Below are 21,070 nucleotides of genomic sequence, written 5' to 3'. Positions count from 1 at the left end.
TAGCAAAGGCCGAGTCAAACAAAGGAAGCAAAAGCAGTCAAAAACCTAAACCAACACCAACATTTGTAGCTCAAGGAGAGTTAAAGAAATGAAGCAAAAGCAGTCAAACACAATCGTATACCAAAGGCATAGTCAAAAAAGGGGGGGCAAAAACAGTCAGGAACCTAAAAGCAACTAAAAACGATCGTAGCAAAAGCAGAGTCAAAACAAAAGAAAACAACAGCGGTCAAACCTAAAACAACAACAACAAAAAGCACTGGTAGCAAATGCAGAATCAAACGGGCGACGAAATTAACAACCCGCCTAACTAAACATCACAAGGCCGTTGAAAATTCCGGGCTTAAAGTCGCACAATGCAAACCATCACAAAAAATTATCAAGGAATGAAACTTCATTTCTACGAAGGGATACAGACGAGTCGCTAACGCAAATGCTACCCTTCTTTTTGATCATGAAGGCTTCAAGAATTTCCCGTGCCACCTGATCGCGACTCCTGCCCAGAATCCTTATACCGTTAAGCATTGGCTCACAGTTGCAATCTTTGCAATGGGTAGGCAAATGTAACCCGCCTCCGTTTTCTAACGATTTCTCATGCTCCCGTGCTCTGTCGTTAATACAGCGACCCGTCTGGCCTATATAGACCCCTCCACACGTCAGTGGGATTTCGTAGACCACTCCGACGGCACAGGAACAGTAATGCTTGCCGTGCCTCTTTTCGCACGGGGGTTTCTTCTTCTGCCCGATTTTCGAGCACAAACCGCTCAGCTTTTTGGGCGCGGAGAAAACGACAGGTACGTCGTACCGGCCGGCGACTTTCTTCAAGTTATGTGCCACTCGGTGAATATAGGGGACCACTTGTGGTCGCCTTGATCCCGGCTTAGCATGGGATTTCTTCTTCCCTTTTATTTTTTGTAGGAGGGTCTCCGCTACGCTGCAAACAACAGAACACGGGAAACCAGCCATTCGAAGTCTTTCGATCTGATTATTGAAACTAGCCTCAGCCATGTGAGCACAAGACTTAAGTAGTGCGGACTCTAGGCAAAGCGAAGCGATCGCCCTTTTCACAGTCTTAGAGTGTGCTGATTCGTACGGAAGCAGTTCCTTTTTGGCACGGGGAGAATACATCCAACACACCCGCCCTTGAAGAACTTTGACATTGATATCTAAAAATTGCAAGCTGTCCTTAACTGGTAGTTCATGAGTAAATGCCAGCCCTTTCCCTTGTTGTCTGAAAACAGATAAGATACTTTCCACTTTGCTGGGGAGCGTCAGTGCAGTGTTAGTTCTTTTAAGAATTACCAGGTAGTCATCAACGTATCTAAAAATATCTAAAAAGCGGTAGAATGCTATAAAATTTTAAGGTTACCTAACACAGGATAGAGGTTCGTTTGAATCCAATGCGCATGGAAGAAAGTTGACGAGGACAATGACACCTAATGTATACAGCGTGAGAGAAGGTTGCAGGTCAGCACGCAGTGTGACCAGCTGCGGCAATTGCCCTAAGATTCCAGATACTTGCTTCCCAATAGAAATTACCAGGTTCAGACCCACTCTGACTTACCTTTTTTTTTTTTGTTTGTTTGTTTGTTTGTTTGTTTATAAGGCCAAAGGTCGCAGCTTTTCAGATGCCCGCTGGTTTTCTGATTGACCCTGTGACGTAATGCTTTCACACCAAAAGGATAACTTGCTTTGAAATCTCATCAGCCCTGGAGCTATATTAGGGTCTATGGTAGGCACCAGAAAACATTTGAGTTTTCTCCTTTTTATCTTAGGTGGCATGTTGTAGTTGCAGAATTGGAGCTCATCCTTCAGACTGTAAAGCAGCTGGTCTAGCAGCTGGAAAAAAAATTTCATAAAATTTGTAGTGTGCACATAAGTTAAAAAAAAAGGTCACCTTGATAGGCAGCTTCACACTGTTACACAGAAACTGTAAGCACCTTTAATGCAGTGTACTCCTTAACTATACAATCAGCGTCACTCTTTTGATATCACCCGAGGACCGTTGTGTTTTCTAAAAACTTGCCTTTCTTTAAAAATTTTGGATCCCTTAATTTTGTATAAAGATTACTTGACTAGTTATATACTTCCCTCACATACCACCATAACATCATCTGTTATCCTGTTTTTGTTCTACACTGATTTGCTTCCACATCCCCCCCTATGTAATGCCCTACTAGGCCTTTAGTGTATTTCAAACAAATAAATAAATAAATAACAGGTGGCTTTTAAAAACCAAACCTTTAAGAACAGACATTTTCCATTCTCCAGTGTCAATAGTTTAAGTAACTGGAAAGTAATGGAAAGCAGGAAGTATAAATCATGCATAATCATTATAAGGAGACGGTTTGCAAAAACGACATTTGATGTCTAAGCAGAATGTTCATTTGGGCTAGTTGGCAAACAATCATAATTGTAAAACAGCACAAACTTTTACATTACAGACATTTGATGCCATTTTTTCATGCAAGAATGATAAGACAATTAGTAGATAAGCTCAATAGAGAAGGACACCCCGCTCCACATAAGTACTGCGGGAAAAACAATAAATGCTGCCTAGTAAGCTTGCTAGAAAAAAATGGCTGCTACCTTTCGATACTCTCTCCACAATGTCTTGCATAGTATCTACCATGCACAGTTGAAGAATACTCTCGTGCTGCAATACACAGCTCAGCAGCTGTTGCTGGAGAGTGAGATAATATATGTTATAACTTATACTGGTATTTCTGGCAGGCTTTTAGGGGGTAAAAGAGCTATTATTCATATACTACATTGGTGAGTGTTTTCTCATAGGGGGGGGGCTTGGATTAGTTCTGCTGATACCTATTTTGATTTTTAATTTAGTTGTATAGCCTGAATTTGCATGTATTACATGGTCTTGCATCTCTATGCCGTTCATGAGATGTCAACAGATGTCAATAGGACTTGGGGGCTAGAAAAAAAAAAAAGACTTGACTGATCTTGAATGATGGTCAAACATTCAAGGCCATACAAGACACCAGCCATATCAGCTTGAAGTGCTATTATTGTAGATTATACCTTATGCTTTCCACCCACGTGCAGAATCTCCAGTCACCCGAGGGGGCCTCAAGTGGTCAGAGTACCGTAGTCGGAAGCTGTCAGAAAAATTCACTTTGTTCTGGAAAATCCTCCCTGTAAGTATTTCCTGATGTTCTGTCTAGATGAAGAAATGTCAGTTACCTCTCAAATGTGATATTCTTGCTTTGGCTCACCAAGAAATGCATCGTAGGCGTGCGCACTTTTTTACAGCAGATTTAACATGAATTTCTTAGAGAGAGGGTTTCACTGGGCTAAAGGTATAACGAACATATGTTTCCTCTGCTCTTTGTATTAAAGAACTTTCTTTTTATAGCATGAATATTTTCATAGCATGAATATCATTGCATCAAAAAAAGAAACTGTGAAATCCTTTCACTACCGCTTAAAGGACAATTCCAATGGTTTTTCATCGTTTTGAGTTATCGATTACATTGTATTCCCCAGTTTGTCCTGACAATGACACAAAAGTTGTTTTTCGAAATTCCAAGTACAAGAACTATTTTTGAAAAGAAAGAACTGCAAACCGAAACCGAAACTAGATTCATGGCCAGAAACAATGTTCCAATTGACTAACCATAATGCAGTACATAAAATGCCTGAGATGTCCTAATACACACCTCAAAATTTCTTGATCGTGGTTTCGGTTATGTTTTCAAAACATGCAAATGTTCTGATTTTTTTTTTGCTCTTGCAGTATGCTAGTTGAGCACTTCTATTTCAAATAGTAGGTTCATGTGCTGCAATTTAAGGGCAAAATGCTGACAAACAACAGCAAGATCAAAAGCATGTCACGTCATGACATTTTGCGATCTCTTGTTGCAGAGTTCAGAAATCGAGATGATCATGAAGGTCAAAGGCACATCGTATGCCGCTGTTGGCTGGAGGCCCAAGGACACCACGGATGCATGCAAGGCATTTCCACTTTTGCCGAGTGAAGAGAAACGCTCAAAGCGCCAGGCACCTCCTGACACCCACTACGATGATGACACAACTGAGGAGCACGATGAACCAGCTCACGTGCAAGAACCGCAGCCAGCACCAACACCAGAGCCGACACCCGAGCCAGCACCTGAGCCTACGGCTGAGCCAGTGCCAAAGCCAGCATCTTCCAATGAGCAGGAACAAGCAGACAGCCCTCAGCCCAAGCCAGAGCCCGAGCCAGTCCCAGAGCCCACACCAGAGCCAGTTGCAGAGCCTACATCTCGGTCAGCTTCAGAGCAGAATGCTACGCCGGAGCCAACAGCAGAACCTACACCTGAACCTGCACCAGAACCCGCACCAGAGCCATCACCAGAGCCAGAGCCTAAACCAGAGCCAGGATCACAGCCAGACCATACACCAAAACCTGAGCCTGAGCCAGCCCCTGAGCCAGCCCCCGAGCCAGCACCAGAGCCAGCACCAGAGCCAAAAGCTGAGCCCACACCACAGCCCGAACCAGGTGCAGAGACAAAGCCAGAACCTGAACCAAAGCCAGAGCCTGAACCAGCTCCTAAGCCGGAACCAGAACCAAAACCAGGATCCAAGGCACCTGTTGGCAAAGCTGAAGGTCGTAGTCTTAATGTGGGCACAGGTCGATACCCCCCAGCCGGGCCTTACACTCCTCGTGCAGACTTTCACCCAATGGATTGCACTGACATTGTGGTCGGAGCAGCCAGAGGCAACCTAAGTCGAGTGCTGGACATGTACACCCGAGATCGATCCACACCCCGTACAGATGCCTTCTACGGTGGACAGGACCACCTCTCAGCTGCATTTGCTTATGAGGAAGATGATACAACTGTGGTCTTCTTTCGGAAACCTCTTGCTGGTGAGTTGAAGCGTATTCACACAGTACATCACTAACTGCAAGCAATTCGCCAATTCTAAGTCCTAGATTGCTGCCACCTCTTTCCCTTAACATATATAAAGGGGTCATGGCAGCTACAGAACACTGCACACATTTACACAAACACAGGTAGCTTGCAGCACTAATCAGGCTTCCCGCAATGGCCCACATTAAATTAAAAAAAATGATGCAAAGGCTTTTTATTTGCCTGTTAAGCCAGGCTTAAAAAAACTGTTTCAAGCTTATCTTGCCTTATACACACCATAGGTAAGGTAAGGTGAAAAAAAAAAGGAAAAGGAGATGGCTCAGAGGAACAAACAGGTATAAATATATTCTTCAATTGCCGTTTTGTAATAATAACAGACCTCTTCCAGCCATATCCAAATATGAAGATGTCTAATGCAGAAATGTAGGTGTGGCAGAAGCAGGGGCTATGCAAGTTCCTGCTAACTGAATCTTTACTTTTTTTAAGCAGTTTTAAAAGCATTTTTTTATTTCGTGATGCTTCACAACTATAGTAGCCACCAGTCTAGATGTGTGAAAGAACAAACAAAAGAGAGTGTTCCAAGAAAGTATAGGTTTGCTTTGATAAAAAAAACATGGAAAAGAAAATGCGCTAAGGTTGACAGCTTAGGCAACCGGCTATGGTGCAAGGCAGCTGGACTATACAGATATGATGTTGCCATCGTAACAGGCAAGTTTTTTCATGGCTACGCTAACTCATACCTAAATTCCCCGATGTGCGGAACTTCTTTGATATATGGCCTGCCACCAGCCTGATGTCACTACTCGGAGCCTTTGTTCAACATCTGCTATCGCTCAAGTAACTCACAAATTTTTGGCTTTGCTGCTAAGTTCAGTTATATTTAGTTGTAACTGGCCTTCAAAATGTTTACAGTGCTTCGTCCTTCTGGGAACTTACTGCTGATTATGTATGTTCTCTCTTCATGCGCACAGCTAATGAGCTGACAGATCAACCACTCAAGAATGCACCAACCCTTCTCATCTGGGCACAAGGCCAAGAGCATGGCAACTACGTGCACTCGCCCAAAACGGGCCTGGACGAAGGTCATGCCAGCGTGCTCGACTTTTACCGAACTGACGAGCTCAAGTACCACGGCCACAAGGACCAGAGGGGTGCTGCCGTCCTCAACTTCCATGGTAGGCAACGCCCGCACACACTTATGTCCATTCTAATTCCACGTGCGGGGATATACGCATATCTTTTATAATTCTATATGTTGGAATATTAGCTGGCCCTGCAGTCCTTTTTTAACGTGATAGTGTTAAAGGTTCCATTCAACGAAAATCCAATGCTGGCGTCAACGCCGGTGTTAGCATTGTGCGCGGAACATGAGCATGGCGCTGGCAGGGGGTATCTGACTGCTGACATGGCCATGCACTGACTGGACATACGGTTGCCTGACATTGTTTGGCAGGAGCTACTGACTCGGGGATCTTCTTTTGATATGGGAAGGTGATATCGCAAGCTGCCTGCCAAGACCCTTGCATTCACATTACCCCTAGGCCATGCAGGCTATGGTTTGGTTAAAGAGGGCTTTATATATGTGGGTTGGTAGCCTACGCTGTTGCGTCGTACCTTTTAAGGCGCAGCTTAAATGCACTCCATAATTTTTTTACAACAGGTTCAGTAAAGTTTTAAGAGATTGAATTTGCAACACCATAGCATTGTGAAGGATCATAAGCGACTGAAATAGCAGCAGAACATGAGCACAATCATACAGCTTCTTGATGAAAAAAATAAATAAATAAATAGAATGTTTTTCTTTAATTAGAAAGGTATCGGTTTCATGGGTAGAAAAGAAAGCAAAATTTCATTTGCAGATTTAGTCATTTTAAACTTTTCCTAGCAAGCTGTCTGCAGCACGGTGTAGACTACAGTTGTATCATATAATCAGTGCTGCAAAAACACAGCAAATAGTCACTCAAATAACTTAACAGTGCCAAACTAATATTTCAGGCAATTAAATACAAGCAACTGGAAAGATAGTTCTGAAGTTTGTGTGGAAGATATAGCGAGTCTTATTTACTGGCTAAAATAGCACAGAAAGCCTACACAAACACAGCACTGCAGAGGTTTGCTGCAGTGTGGTGCTCCACCATTCACTTCTGTGTGCAGCAGCTGAATAGCGGTGCCCATTCCTTCCCATTGGTGGAGCCACATCTAGGGAATGACAGGTGTCAACAAATTTATGCAGTGCAGGCTACTTTAATAGGTTCAAGTCGCAGTAGCATGCATAGTGCTGCATGCAGCTTATAATATGGAGCATTGAGAATGCAACAACTGAACTATTTTTAAACCCACCCTATGGGTTTATGGTACACTAAACACCAACTTAGCTGAATGCTTTACTTGGAACGTCCCTGATTCCTCGAGAGAGAGAAGAGAGAGACAGAAAGAAAGAGAGACTGCTGGACACAATCACATTGTCATCATTGACATCATCATTGTCATTGCCATCATAAATTGTCACTATCATCATCACTCACTATCCTCATGATCACTAAACGTCTTTAACTATCACTGACTATCACTATTCTTCTTAAAGGTTAAACAGAACCTCACAGATACCTCGCGGAATCTCACAGACAGATCTTGTCCACGCTACTCTTACCATGAGCCAAGTAAGGCTTTTACCTTAAAAGCTAACGGCTGTAAGGGTACCCTCTCTGCAGTTCATGGTGCTTGCAATTGACATGTTAACATGCCCTAATCAATGTGATGGTTGCGGTTGTGCAGTATAGTTCTGCTGTCACTTCATACTCGAAGAGGCAAAAAGCTTGGCTGCTCTCTATCAAGAACTAGCTCCGAACTAGTACAGAAACAGAGGACTAGCAGAGGCAGAAGTACTGGTAACGCTATTATTGCGCGCAGGAGAGACACGACGTGACCCATGCCAGGGCGAGTGGCGTTATCCGTCGACCTGCCGAGGTGACAGCTGCGCATACACCGCCAGCTGGCTGGCCAATCCACACACGGAAGAAGTGTCCTTTGAAATCCGGACCAAGGTTGCTGACCGATGGACTGGCCTCGGATTCTCAGAAGATCGCCGCATGGTGAGCTTTGGGCTGTTAAAGCTCGGCCAGAACGACAAAATTTGTGGTGAATTTTCTGCTTTAGAATTCTGCTTCTGCAACCTGCACATTTCTAATGGATAAAAATAAATGAGAAAGATTCAACGCTGCTGAACCAAATTTGGAGCGAAAGAATTAGTTGCGGGTGACCGAACATTCTTGTTTTTCTTCTCCTTCTTCACGGCTGTTCAAGGTCATTCATGGCCGCGGCCGTGGCATACGTGACGAGCTGAAACCTGGCATAATGTTGATTTCACAACAAAACTGTTTATAATAGCCGACGTTTAGTAAATAGATACACTTAATTTAAGAAATCTGGACTGCTCTAAAATCATGGGTAATTTAGGAGTTGATGCTGGAATTGAAGGTAGGCCAATGTGACAAATAAAAAGCACGAAGTACAGTTGCAAGAGACTTTGTACCTCTGTACCTTGATAGTTTGTGCAATTGACGCTACAAGCACATGCTTGTGGGTTGACAAAATCTGATCTGCGTCCAGTTCTGTACCACAGGTTGCGGTATGTATTACGTTAGCTTAGTTTGTGTGCATGTGTAGCATATAGTAAGCACAAAATGTGTGAACATTACATGCTGCATGTCTCTTTTTTTCTGACCTAATGGTATTTCTTTTGGTTTTTCTTTCCAGCCCAACACGGATGCCATTATTGGCTGGGTGGAGAAGAATGGGCGTTTCTACGTCTATGACATGTGAGTGTCTACACAAACATTTTGCATCACAGCCAAAAACATTACACTGTGCAGCAAAGCTATGGTCATAGAGGTGTCGAAGCTGTAATTGGCAGCATTTCTAATAAACTACAGCATTTACAAGCAGAAAGGGTTTCTGATCAAACACTAGACTGCAGTAGCCAGCGACTTTAAAAGCAAGTGGTTACGTGTACTTATTTCAGCATTCACTTCATAATTTTCATTATCACAAAATGGATTGAAGCCTTTTGTCAAAACAAAACACTGCAACAGAGTAGGCACAATGAATGGTAACACCCGAGTAATGTGGGGTCACAATGAACCTACGTCTAGGAAGCGATATTCGTTTTTTCCTTGTTCAGTGGTGTGTACCTAATGCAGTTTGCTGTAAGCTTTTTGCTAAAGAAACAGCAGCAGCAATGACGTCAGATACAACTTCACTGTACAGCCAAACGGCATGGCTCTGGTTAGCAAAGAACATCACTGCCTTTGTCCAGCAGTAAAGTTGACTCAAATGATGACAATGCTAATGACCAACTCGGAAGCAATCATACGTGCCTGCACCTAACACGTGTCGCAGGTGGTTGTCTGGCTACAAGGAGCCCACAAACGACATCCGCTCTGACCTTTTCAACGTAAGTGCTGAGCATGTTGACGGTGTGACCACCCTGCGCTTCGCACGAAAGTTCGACACCGGCGACACCGTGCACGACCTTGCCTTCACCGATGGCCACTGCCTGCACTTGGTCTTCCCTGTTGCGGGTGGCACCTACAACAGTGTGCTGCGCAAGATAGGTCATCACGCACAGAACCCAGCTGTCTCAAAGACAACACTGTGCCTGCATGGCTGCCGTGAGCCACCAGCCAAGAAGCCACCACCACCACCACCATCGCTACCACCTGCAAAGCGTGGGCCTGAAGGTAAGTCTTTGCAGCTGAGAAGCTATAATGTTGACTTGATTTTAAGAAACTCTTTAATCACTCTTGTTAGCTATTATAACATATAGTTTATATATCACTAAATATGAGACACCCATTTCTGAGCAGCGCCATTTACAAAGGGAGTGCATGTGGTTTGTTCAGCACATAAACGATAAAGGAGATAAAAGGTATAGACAACAAAAACACATATGAGAAAAAGTGCACCCGTGGTATCCTCTTTCTTGTGTATGTCTGTGTTGCGTCGTTAGAAGGACAGTGTGGCAGCGGAGAATGTAGTTCCAGGCAACGTCACGAGAGGGCGCTGGCTCTTAGGAGGGTTGATCATCACCATGGAGTGGCAGCACGTTCCCTAGTTCAGGTAACGTCATGTGAGTGGGGCCGAGGTGGCCTCGAGAGAGTTGACGAGAAGGATGAGATGAAACAAAAAACATTGTGGAGTTGGTGCATGTGCATTGGGAGTCGTCTGAGCGTGTCATCGCTGCAGTGTGACAGTGCTAAATACCCTGTTATTATGTCTGAAAGCCAACTCTCTTAGAGATAAAGGGATTTAGCATAGTGGCATATCATTGGCTGTGCACTTCAGCACTGCAGGCACTTCATAAGGTGTGCCCCTAGGTGGTGAAAAAAGAGGTGACCTTGATGTAAAGGATGACCTGCTTAAAGGTATTTTAAGAATTCTGCAAGTCATCCTGTAGAGCTCAGCATGAAATATATCTTTGCTATCAGCCTGCTGTATGGAAGCTAATAGCAAAGAACTTCATCCAGTGCACAGACCAAAGACCTTAGCAATAAACGTTTCTGGGATCGAGTCGAATCAATGGCCAGAATAGAGAACGAACAAACTTTAGCCATGGACAAAAGTGCTAAGGTATAGCAACGAAGCCAGATTTCATTTGACTAGGCCAGTGTCTGGTGCCACGCAATGACAGATTGCCATCTGCAACCCTCTCTTGCCCACTCTGCCCAGCAGCAATCCAAAAGGGAGAATTCCACACTACTGCTTTAAAGGGCTTGCTCTTAACAAGTGCTTGTTGCATGTCAAAGAATAATTTTGATGGATGGCACGTCCACTCAATGTGTAACTCACATTGGCCCGGCGCAGGGAGCAGCGCAGATGTTTGCTCGGGTTCATGGCGCTTCCCCGACTCCTGCGCGGCTGATGACTGCGAGTACACGGCCAGCTGGAACTATCAGGCGTCATCTGACCAGGTCTTCTTCACAATCACCACGCGCAGCAACAAGTGGACGGGCATTGGCTTTTCCACGAACAAGGCTATGGTGAGCACTGTAAAACAGAAACGAAGCGTGTTGTATAAGATATCCACTAAGTTTTACGAGACACCTTGAAAGATACAATCTTCAGCTGCTTTTTGCTGTGACTGTCGCCCATCAGTAACAAGTGAATGTCTAACCAACATCCCCTAGCGTTTACCTTGTCTGCATTCATTTATAGTCCAGTGCTACGTCTGTGTCTACTCTCGTCATTGTCGTATGTGCTGAACTGATAATGAATAACAAGCAGACGTGCACTTCATACTTACACATGAAGACAATTATACATTTAGACGTTTATTCACCACTGGGTTAGGTCACAGTGCTTGCAGTAGTTGTAGTACAATAATTATGCTAGTTTTTTTTAAGCACTGGTAGATGGATTTGTTTTCTTTTATTCTTTGCAGCCAAAGACAGATGCCATCTTGGGTTGGGTCGAAGAAACTGGACGATACTTCATCATGGATGTGTAAGTTACCTTTAACGATGATCGGGCAGTCTGAGTGAATGAATATTGGTTTGGTTTCGTTTGTGGGGTTTAACGTCCCAAAGCGACTAAGGCTATGAGAGACGCCGTAGTGGAGGTCTCCGGAAATTTCGACCACCTGGGGTTCTTTAATGTGCACTGACATTGCACAGCACACGGACGCCACTCCGTTTCGCCTCCATCGAAAAGCAGCTGCCGAGGCCGAGATTCGATCCCGCTTCCTTGGGCACAGTAGTCGAGCGCTGTAACCGCTGCGCCACCCCGGCGGGGTGAGTGAATGAATATAATGAATATAATCAACTGTTGTTGCTTCAATTAGAACTAGAGACATGTACACTTGGCAGCAAAATTTTTCAAGGCATGTGAATGGCAAAGAAGTAAAGTTTTGTCCCAGCTGCCACATGCAACCTGGAAGTAAAATATGCTGCCTATAATTCAGTGTAAGAACACAATACACAGCCTATAATTTTTGGGCTGTGCACATGTTACACAGAAATAGGCTTTTTATGTCAGGTAACCACGTATCGAGCTAGTTAACATGGAAGTATTTATTTTTTAACGATGTTTATACCCAATTTCCCATGTCTGCCTTCACAAATTTTCAAAAGCGTTAGCACATTTGACTTGAAGGCAACAACCTGGTTGTAGATCTGTGTGACTCAAATAAGTGGTCCTAACTGTTGCCTAATGACTGAACATCTAGTGAACATTTTGTTCATTTACTGATATTTTAGAGTGATTTTACCATACCATGATTATTCTTTTTTGATGTCGCATTAATTATATGCCGTGAGGATTCTAACTCATAGTTTTTTTTCATACTTAATTTTAACTACATTTTTCTGTTTCCCAAGATCGAAGCCAATCAGATTTTGTATTTCACTCCTTGTATCATCTTGGTTTGCCAACTACTTATCAATATTGCCACAGGTATTGCTGCTACCTTCTGTTGCATGCCAATTCTGGTACATCTAGTCCATAGCAGTGCTACATGGTGTTTACTTCGCACTGAAAGTTGTACACGGTATTGTCTCTTGGGGGTAAAGGATTACTATGGATGCCAAGTGTCATCCATCATATAATCCTTGGAGTAGAGGTATGGGGTGTGCATTAATCTGTTGACATTGCTGTGAACGAGTGTGCAAGTTTCTAGCGTTCGTATGGCGTCCGCTTTTTTGGTGTCATGTACAAAGTGGATTCCCATCTAGTGTCTCTGTCATTAGTTTCAGCTTAACACGTGACCAAACACGTTTCAAGCAAATGGTCTTTGTCTTCCAGATGGATGGAAGGATACGAGCCGCCCCTGTTGGACCCTGTTCAAGATGTGGCCAACATGTCAGGACACCGACGTGACGGCCGCACCACACTGAGCTTTGCGCGGCAGCGCTATTCAGAAGATGTCGGCTACGACCTGGACTTGGATCAGTGCCTGTACTTGGTGTTTCCAACTCACGGCGGTGTTTTCAATGCCGTCTCCAAGAAGATCCGCAAGCACGAGCAGCGGCCTCTGATTTCTAAGGAAGCCATTTGCTTCACTGGTTGCCATCCACAGGGTAAGAGTGACACTCTTCAAACGTCAGCACGGCTAATCAGGCAGTCTTCATTTAGTGACAAAATAACATCAGATGAAAAAGTTCCCTTGAGTTCTAATAAGGGAGTAATTACTCAATTATTATGAGTAATTACTCAATTACTTCCCTTGAGTTGTGTGCCAGTCTTATGGTTACCGCCCACACTGTTCATGCCAAAGCTAGAAAGATCCTAACTGGCTTCCATGGTAAAGCTACACTGTGTCTCGGCTCTGCTATGCGTCTCTCTAAAAGTTCTCATGAAGAAAACATGTTGCATTGCTGTTTGATGATCTTGGCAGAAAAATGAAAAACACTTAAAAACTTCCAAAAACCCGCTCGAAGCTAATTAATAATGAAAAGGTATACACTCGAGTTGTGAGGCAGCCTTTGTAGTGCACGCTGTTTGTTCTAGGCCAAATCTTCCCATTTGGGCTGTCACCCAATGAGTAAAATTAGCCACTTTACTGTAATAGATTACGAGCTTTGTGTATCAAATAGTACCAAGGCCAGTGAAGTGCAACGGCCTGGATGCTAGTTTGTAGGTGCAATAACTGCAACCTTGATCTCAAGCTGGAACAACCAAGTACCGAAAGATTGGAGGTGTGAGCCTGCCTCTGAATTTCCATTGCGTACTGAAATATGCGTCAAGCACTCACAAGAATATATACTATATAGGAATATATATATAAGCAGCGGTGGTGTAGCGATAGAACCTCTGTCTCGCATGCAAGAGGACCGGGGTTCGAATCCCGGTGCCGCGCAATTCTCCACCGGATAAAAAAAAAAATCCGCATGTCGACGGAATTGCATAAACAGGTTTGGGGTGCGACGTGATGCCGGTGAAAACCTCTGGCAGTGCACTCCCTCACCAGAACAGGATTTGGCCACCCTGGTGCAGTAATTGGCTGCAACCTGCCATGATTAGTCCTATAAAACCTCGGCCCTCAGCCACCAGCGGCTGCGGAACAACTGATCACGGCGGCGGTCAGACCTGTGACGCAGCAGGGGGTGCTAAGAATTCCTGGCTCCTCGGGACAAGCCGCCATTGGAAACTGGCCCTGGCAACGTTTAACGCTAGAACCCTAGCTAGTGAAGCTAGTTTAGCAGTGCTGTTAGAGGAACTAGAAGTTATGAAGTGGGATGTCATAGGGCTTAGTGAGGTTAAGAGGCCGAATGAGGCATATACTGTACTGAAGGATGGGCATGCACTTGAGGCTTACCGGAGAGGTGAAAACTCGGAGTAGGTTCCCTTGTCAATAAGTATATAGCGGGTAATATAGATGAACTCTATAGTAATAATGAGAGGGTGGCAGGCATCGCAATTAAGCTTAATAAGCGGTATAAACCGAAGGTTGTACAGGCCTATACTCCTACATGTAGTTATGATGACCAGGCAGTTGAAAGCTTCTACGAAGATGTAGAATTGGCAATGCGAAAAGTAAAGACGCAGTATACGATACTATTTTGGGTGACCTCAATGCCTAGGTAGTGAAAAAGCAGGCAGGAGACCAGGCAGTAGGTGACTATGGCATTGGTTCTAGGAATAGCAGGGGGGAATAACTAGTTAAGTTTGCAGAGAGCAATAGCCAAAGAATCATGAATACCTTCTTCAGAAACGGAAGGACCGGAAATGGACATGGAAAAGTTCTAACGGGGAGACTAAAAATGAAATTGACTTCATAATGTGTTCAACCTCCGCCATTGTGCAAGATGTAGAAGTAATCGGGAAAGTGCGATGCAGTGACCACAGGATGGTGAGGTCCCGAATTAGTCTAAATCTGAAGGAACGCAACAGATTAGTAAGAAAGAAGTCCATCAACGAATTAGCGGTGCGGAGGAGGGCAGAAGAGTGCAGGATCTCGCTACAGAATATATATTCAGCTATAACCGAGGATGCGACATTACTCTAGAAGCAATAAACAATAACTTAAGAGATATTATTACTGAGTGCGCTGTAGAAGTAGGCGGTAGGATAGTTAGAGAGGATACCGGTAAGCTGTCTAAAGAGACGAAAGATTTGATTAAGAAACACCAGAGTATGAAAGCCTCCAATCCAACAGACCAGATAGAATAGGCAGAGATATCAAAGCTAATCAATAAGCGTAAAGTTGCCGATATCGGGAAGTATAACGTGGAGAAAATTGAGCATGCTGTAAAGAAGAAATTGGGCATAGATAAAAATCAGATGTACTAAGAGACAAGGCGGGCAACATCATCACGAATATGGACAAGATAGTCAAAGTAGCCGAGGAGTTCTATACGGATCTCTACGGTAGCCAAAGTAGTCAGGACCGTAATGAGATTGGCGGTAAGGAAAAAGTCAGACTTTCCACTAGTGACGAAGGACGAGGTTAAGAAAGCAGTAGAAACGATGAAAAGGGGGAAAGCAGCTGGAGAGGATCAGATAACTATAGATTTGTTGAAAGATGGGGGGGATATCGTGCTAGAAAAACTGGCCACCCTGTATACACAGTGCCTGGTGACATCGACAATACCAGAATCATGGAAGAACGCAAGCATTATCCTCATTCATAAGAAAGAGGACGCTAAGGACCTTAAAAATTACAGACCAATCAGCTAACTGTCTGTTACGTATAAGGTATTTACTAAGGTAATCGCTAATCGAATCGGGACAACCTTAGACTGCAATCAAGCAAAGGATCAAGCATCCATTAACCAGGTGATAGAAAAATGTTCGGAATATAACCAGCCCTTATACATTGTATTTATTGATTACGAAAAAGCATTTGACTCAGTAGAAACCTCGGCAGTGATGCAGGCATTGCGAAATTGGGGGGGTAGACGAGCTGTATGTGAAAGTGCTGGAAGATATATATAGTGGCTGCACAGCAACCATAGTTCTGCATAAAGAAAGTAACAAAATTCCCACAGCTTGCTTAGAGGAAGTATTCAGAGACTTGGAATGGGAGCATTTAGGGATAAGGGTAGATGGAGTAACCTGCGATTTGCTGATGAAATTGCCTTGCTAAGTAACTCGGGAAATGAACTGCAAAGAATGACTGGTGACCAAGAAAGGAAAAGTAGAAAGGTAGGCTTGAAAATCAATATGCAGAAGACTAAGGTAATGTTCAACAGCCTCGGGAAGGAACAGCAGTTTACTTTAGGTAGCGAAGCACTGGAAGTAGTAGGTGAATACATCTACTTAGGACAGGTAGTAACCGCAGACCCGGACCATGAAAAGGAAATAAGAAGAAGAATAAGATTGCGATGGAGCGCATTTGGCAAGCACTCACAGATTATGACTAAAAGTTTACCGATATCGCTCAAGAGGAAAGTATACAACAGTTGCATCTTACCTGTACTCACCTATGGGGTGGAAACGTGGAGGCTAACGAAGAGGGTTCTACTTGAGTTGATGACAATGCAGAGGGGTATGGAACGAAAAATGGTAGGGGTAACATTAAGAGATAGGAAGCATGCAGAGTGGGCAAGAGAAATAACTGAAGTTACTGACATTCTAGTAGAAATCAAGAAGAAAAAATGGGCATGGGCAGAACATGTAGTGCGAAGAGAGGATAACAGAACCTGTAGTGCGAAGAGAGGATAACCGATGGTCGCTTGGGGTAACAAACTGATTCCAAGGGAAGGAAAGCTTAGCAGGGGGCGGCAGAAGGTTAGGTGAGCAGATGAGGTTAAGAAGTTCGCAGGGGTCAAGTGGATGCAGCTGGTACAGAACCGGGCTAATTGGAGAAATATCGAAGAGGCCTTCGCCCTGCAGTTGGTATAGTCAGGCTGATGATGATTGTGATATGTGTGTGTATATATATATATATATATATATAGAGAGAGAGAGAGAGAGAGAGGGGGGGGGGGGATATATAGTATATAGGGAGATATGCTATATATGGAATCACTAAAAAAGTTGTAACACTTTACACTACAAATTACTGTATGCTAAATGTTGCAACAGTTGGGCAGGCAAGCGCAAAGATGTAACATGATGGAAAGTTAAGCTCATGTATACTGGTACTGACGCGAACCTGAGACAGATCAACTGCAAACCCATACAAATACTTTTGACTGAATGTTGCCAGACTTGAAAACTAACGTGTCAGCCACACTGTACTGTGCCAGCATACAATTCTATTTCCAAATAACTGAGCACTTGCCTATCTTCCTCATCACATCTTATTTGCATGCACGTGTTGCATTGCGACACAGTTGCAGTTTAACCGGTAATAGTTTCCTCACATTCCTTATGGCCGTCTGGCACAGGTAGCACAAAACCAGCTTCACGACCATCGCCACCGGTGGGAGGAGCAAAGCCATCGTCGCCAGCAGAAGATACGGCCGATGACTCAAGCTTCACTCCGCCTCGCTACACACCAAAGGGGGGGCCTTCGCGGAAGCCTTCAGCACCGACGACAGTGCCCCCTCCCAGCCTGGAAGAGTATCACCTGCGGCTGCAAGTGCTGGAACCGTGGCAAGCCAGCTACGGAGTGCGTGGGTCACGGCCGTACTCACTTCTCTCACAACAGCTGACGAAAGGGGTGAGCTAGCATGCCTTTTTATAGCCATGTTTCATGTTGTGCCAGGCATTTGGCAAACCACAGTAATGTCAGTGTTGTCTCATGACCTTAAAGGAGTATAGACACTTCATTTTTGAGTTCGTGTTTTATCTTGTGCAATGATGCGCAAGGCATTACTGCACATGAATCGCCCCATGATATTCACTATTCGCCTACGGCCACTGAATAATTTATAATAGAATTTCTTTTCTCACCAGCTTCGGTTTTGGTTTCAACAGCCGAGCGTTGGCTGTGACGTCAAAGTCAAGTCTAGGTCACGTGAGGGATGAATAAAACAGCGATATAATCATTCCTGGGTCGTTTTAATTCACCGGAACACTAAAGCCAGCATGTCTCAAGGACTGGAATTACAAAAGACGAAGAGTCAGCGATTATATCGCTGTTTTTTCATGCCTCGCGTGACCTAGACTTGATAGTGACGTCACAGCCATCTCTCAGCTGCTGAAACCGAAACCGAAATTGGCGAGAAAAGAAAATTCAATTAAAAATTACTTTGTAGTCGACGGCGAAAACCGCGTGGTGATCCATTATATAGGAATGTCTTACCCATCATTAACAAAAATAAAAATGCCAACAAAATTTGGTTTCTGTTGTCCTTTAACATTTGAACTTAAGTGACGTGATCTAGACAAACACTATGTATAAAAGAATGACGTGATTCATGAGGTCACGAGTTCACGTATATCACTTTGTGTAATTCACTGAATCACGTATAAACACACTCTGCTGCTGCTGAGTTAGCCATGGATTAGAAGACGGGCACGTCGGATCGTGAATGATCATGGCAAGTGGTAATTGGCAAGTGAGATGGCCGAGCGCGCATTCGTCAATGTGTGACGAAATGAATAACATGCTGTCACAGTTGGAAGCAGCAGCCAAATTGGGTCGTTCATTCGAGGTGGGAGGATGGCATACGAATCAACCTTCCAGACCTTTTGGATGCCGAGTAAGGCACATTACTACTAGGCTAGGGGTTCTCAATCTAGGCATGTTCAGTTTTCAGTCCCAGGCAGTCCCAGACTACTTACTGAGAGGAGTCGGCATTCAGTTTTTCTCGGGCAGCCCAGCTCTGCCCACTAGCACAGCTCTCGGAAAAGTAGCGCCGTGCCGGCGGCTATACTGAGTTAGGTTCCGTGCGCATTTTGGGTATTTTTCGTGTTCCTGCAGACAATATTATGCATTAAACAATGACACAAGCTCTGTAGCTGATCTCTAAGCAGCTTTAAGACATTGGAATCGCGCAACTTCACTTTCTTGTCTTGAATTTCATTGCACACGGAAGCGTCCAGAGCCTCGAGCACGAACTGTTCACGCTGTCCAGAAGTTCGCCAGTTTTATAATCTTTTCAGCGCACAGGCCTGAAAGTGTCGCAAGCAAACCGCTGTGTGCTGCAGTAGCTAACGCTTGTTGTATATGCTTTTGCTTTTGCCTGCTTCCAAACTCAGTGAGCTGGGCGCTTAGAAGAACTTTATGAGCAGCAACGGCAAACAAACCCTGCGAAACTGAGTTCTGTAAAACGCTTCACATTCAGGCATGTCACGTTCCCTTCGCGAAAAGCACCAATTGATTCATGCCTTTGTTACCTATCTTACCTACCTATTACACACAGGCCGAACGTTAAACGTGCGCACGGTGTCATTGTGAGAGAACAGTGAAAGAACAGACTGATGGTTAGTGTCGTCTTCCAAAAACAAACGATGGTCTCCTGCATCCCATTCCCCCTTTCTCAACTTATGCCTTGTGGCAAACTCTTCGAAAAAAAAAAAAAAAAAAAAAAAACAAACGATGGAGGGAGCTTGCAAGGTCAGGTCATGTAACCATAACAGTACTTCCTATTAGAGCAGAAGCTGAGCCCTGTCAGCAAGTAGTCAGGGACTGGAAAATCACGAGTACCCAAGCATCTGATGTCGCTAACAAACAGGTATCACTCGACCTTTGGCTTAACCAGTTGAATCACTACTAATTTTATTGTTCTTGGTTTAACTTGGCAGTGCTCTCAGACATAAAACAAACGATGGAGGGAGCTTGCAAGGTCAGGTCATGTAACCATAACACTACTTCCTATCAGAGCAGAAGCTGAGCCCTGTCAGCAAGTAGTCAGGAACTGGAAAATCACGAGTACCCAAGCATCTGATGTCACTAACAAACAGGTATCACTCGACCTTTGGCTTAACCAGTTGAACCACTACTAGTTTTATTGTTCTTGGTTTAACTTGGCAGTGCTCTCAGACATCTCTTTGATAAACCTGGCTGGCCATAATACTACCAGATGGAAATATCCCGATTGAAGAGATGCTTGAACCATACAGTTTGGCTATGTTAGAACTAGTTAGTGATTTTCACCTGCTGATCTGCAACTGCCATCTGTCTCACCACTCAAAGAAACCTAGAACAAATACTGTCGTGGGTGGTGGTCCTTTCCCACTTCCTTTTAGCTTCGTCGTGTCAAGGGCCAAATTATGAGGCTGGGGGCACGTACAAAAAGTTTGCGTTAGAGTGCAACCTCGACCCTTATTTTCATAAAGAAGGAAACTTCAAGAATTGCGCTGCAAAAATAGGTCTGGCCTTCATAAGATACGCTTAAGAATCCACTTTTCCCTACTTGTCCATCTTGGGAACCACCTTGCCAAGACTCTGCTGTATGGTTTGCAGCATGAAAACATTTACAGGTGCTTTGCGCCGAAATAGGTTCCGCTAATTCTTCTGCTAGAGATTCATTTGAATTGGGCTCTGACACACACGGCTCAGGATGAAATGCTCAGTACGAAATGTAGTCTAGGCTCTGTAGTACTGAAGCAATGGAATGGCGCCTACACAGTGGATGAGCCGCTTTCGTGCTTTCCGTCTTGCCGCGCTTTGTCGATTTGTGCACGCCCGCTTCTACTTGGGATGCATCACAGCATAGGGGATTATCACCTGTAACGTGCGCCATTAGTGTTAATTCTGCGTGCTTTGAAGAGATCAAGAGCAAGTGGTCGAAGCGCTAGCTATTACCGCCGATTCTGTCACGTATGGCCAAGCGTGACGGCCATTACGGCCCCGACCCCCTAGTAGAGAAACTCACCGGGCTCGTCTCACGGGACAGCTGTATGCTTCTTTCTTTTGCAGAAAGGTACGCACCGGTTTTTAGAGCTTTTAGTCAAGTGCGCTGCGGGGAAAAAAAAAGAAAATTAACGCAGTACGCTGAGCTGAGCGCACACGCAAAAAGTTCGCGGGTGGCCCGGTGTGGCGCGGGCAGGCGCGGGCCTTTTGAACGACGCGAGACATTGCGCGGCCGACTATGCGTGCTCATTTAATTTTTTTGTTTGATCGTTTGGGACTTCAAACATCCGTGTTGAAGCCTGTGGTACGAGTTTTTAAATGGTAGCTTTCATAATGCAGCTCAAGCATTCGCGGCATCACTACGCACAAAGTAGTCCCTTATGTGAGAGCATCGTCTGCTCAGCGCAGAGTCGCATACCACGGAGCGGCGTTAACTGCGATGCTGCGACGCGCGGCCTAAGGATCAGCCGCGGTCGGCATTCAGTTACGCGCCAACCCACAAGCGTTACATTTCCGGAAG

General features: G+C 44.5%; 1 protein-coding gene and 1 long non-coding RNA gene across 2 annotated transcripts in view; one reads left to right on the top strand and one right to left on the bottom strand.

The window, feature by feature from the left end:
* Positions 1–21,070, top strand: part of LOC146182376 (uncharacterized) — a 57,714-nt gene that overhangs the window by 29,364 nt on the left and 7,280 nt on the right. The window contains exons 7-16 of the mRNA XM_084577471.1: positions 3,061–3,152; positions 3,880–4,864; positions 5,840–6,043; positions 7,779–7,960; positions 8,625–8,686; positions 9,267–9,607; positions 10,731–10,906; positions 11,308–11,369; positions 12,666–12,940; positions 17,195–17,469. Of these exons, the coding sequence (XP_084433597.1) occupies positions 3,061–3,152; positions 3,880–4,864; positions 5,840–6,043; positions 7,779–7,960; positions 8,625–8,686; positions 9,267–9,607; positions 10,731–10,906; positions 11,308–11,369; positions 12,666–12,940; positions 17,195–17,469 (2,654 nt within the window). The remainder of the gene's footprint in view (positions 1–3,060; positions 3,153–3,879; positions 4,865–5,839; positions 6,044–7,778; positions 7,961–8,624; positions 8,687–9,266; positions 9,608–10,730; positions 10,907–11,307; positions 11,370–12,665; positions 12,941–17,194; positions 17,470–21,070) is intronic.
* On the bottom strand, positions 1,787–20,544 carry LOC146182377 (uncharacterized). The gene is made up of 3 exons (XR_014700348.1): positions 20,323–20,544; positions 10,716–10,913; positions 1,787–1,836 (listed from the first exon to the last, which is right to left on the bottom strand). It is a non-coding gene; the product is annotated as an uncharacterized LOC146182377 (long non-coding RNA).

The sequence above is a fragment of the Amblyomma maculatum genome, chromosome 8 (genome assembly GCF_055883805.1).
Source record: "Amblyomma maculatum isolate TAMU_Amacu chromosome 8, ASM5588380v1, whole genome shotgun sequence".
Lineage (NCBI taxonomy): Eukaryota > Metazoa > Arthropoda > Arachnida > Ixodida > Ixodidae > Amblyomma > Amblyomma maculatum.
Note: the sequence above shows the minus strand (reverse complement) of the source record. Positions and strands in the feature narration are given on the sequence as shown.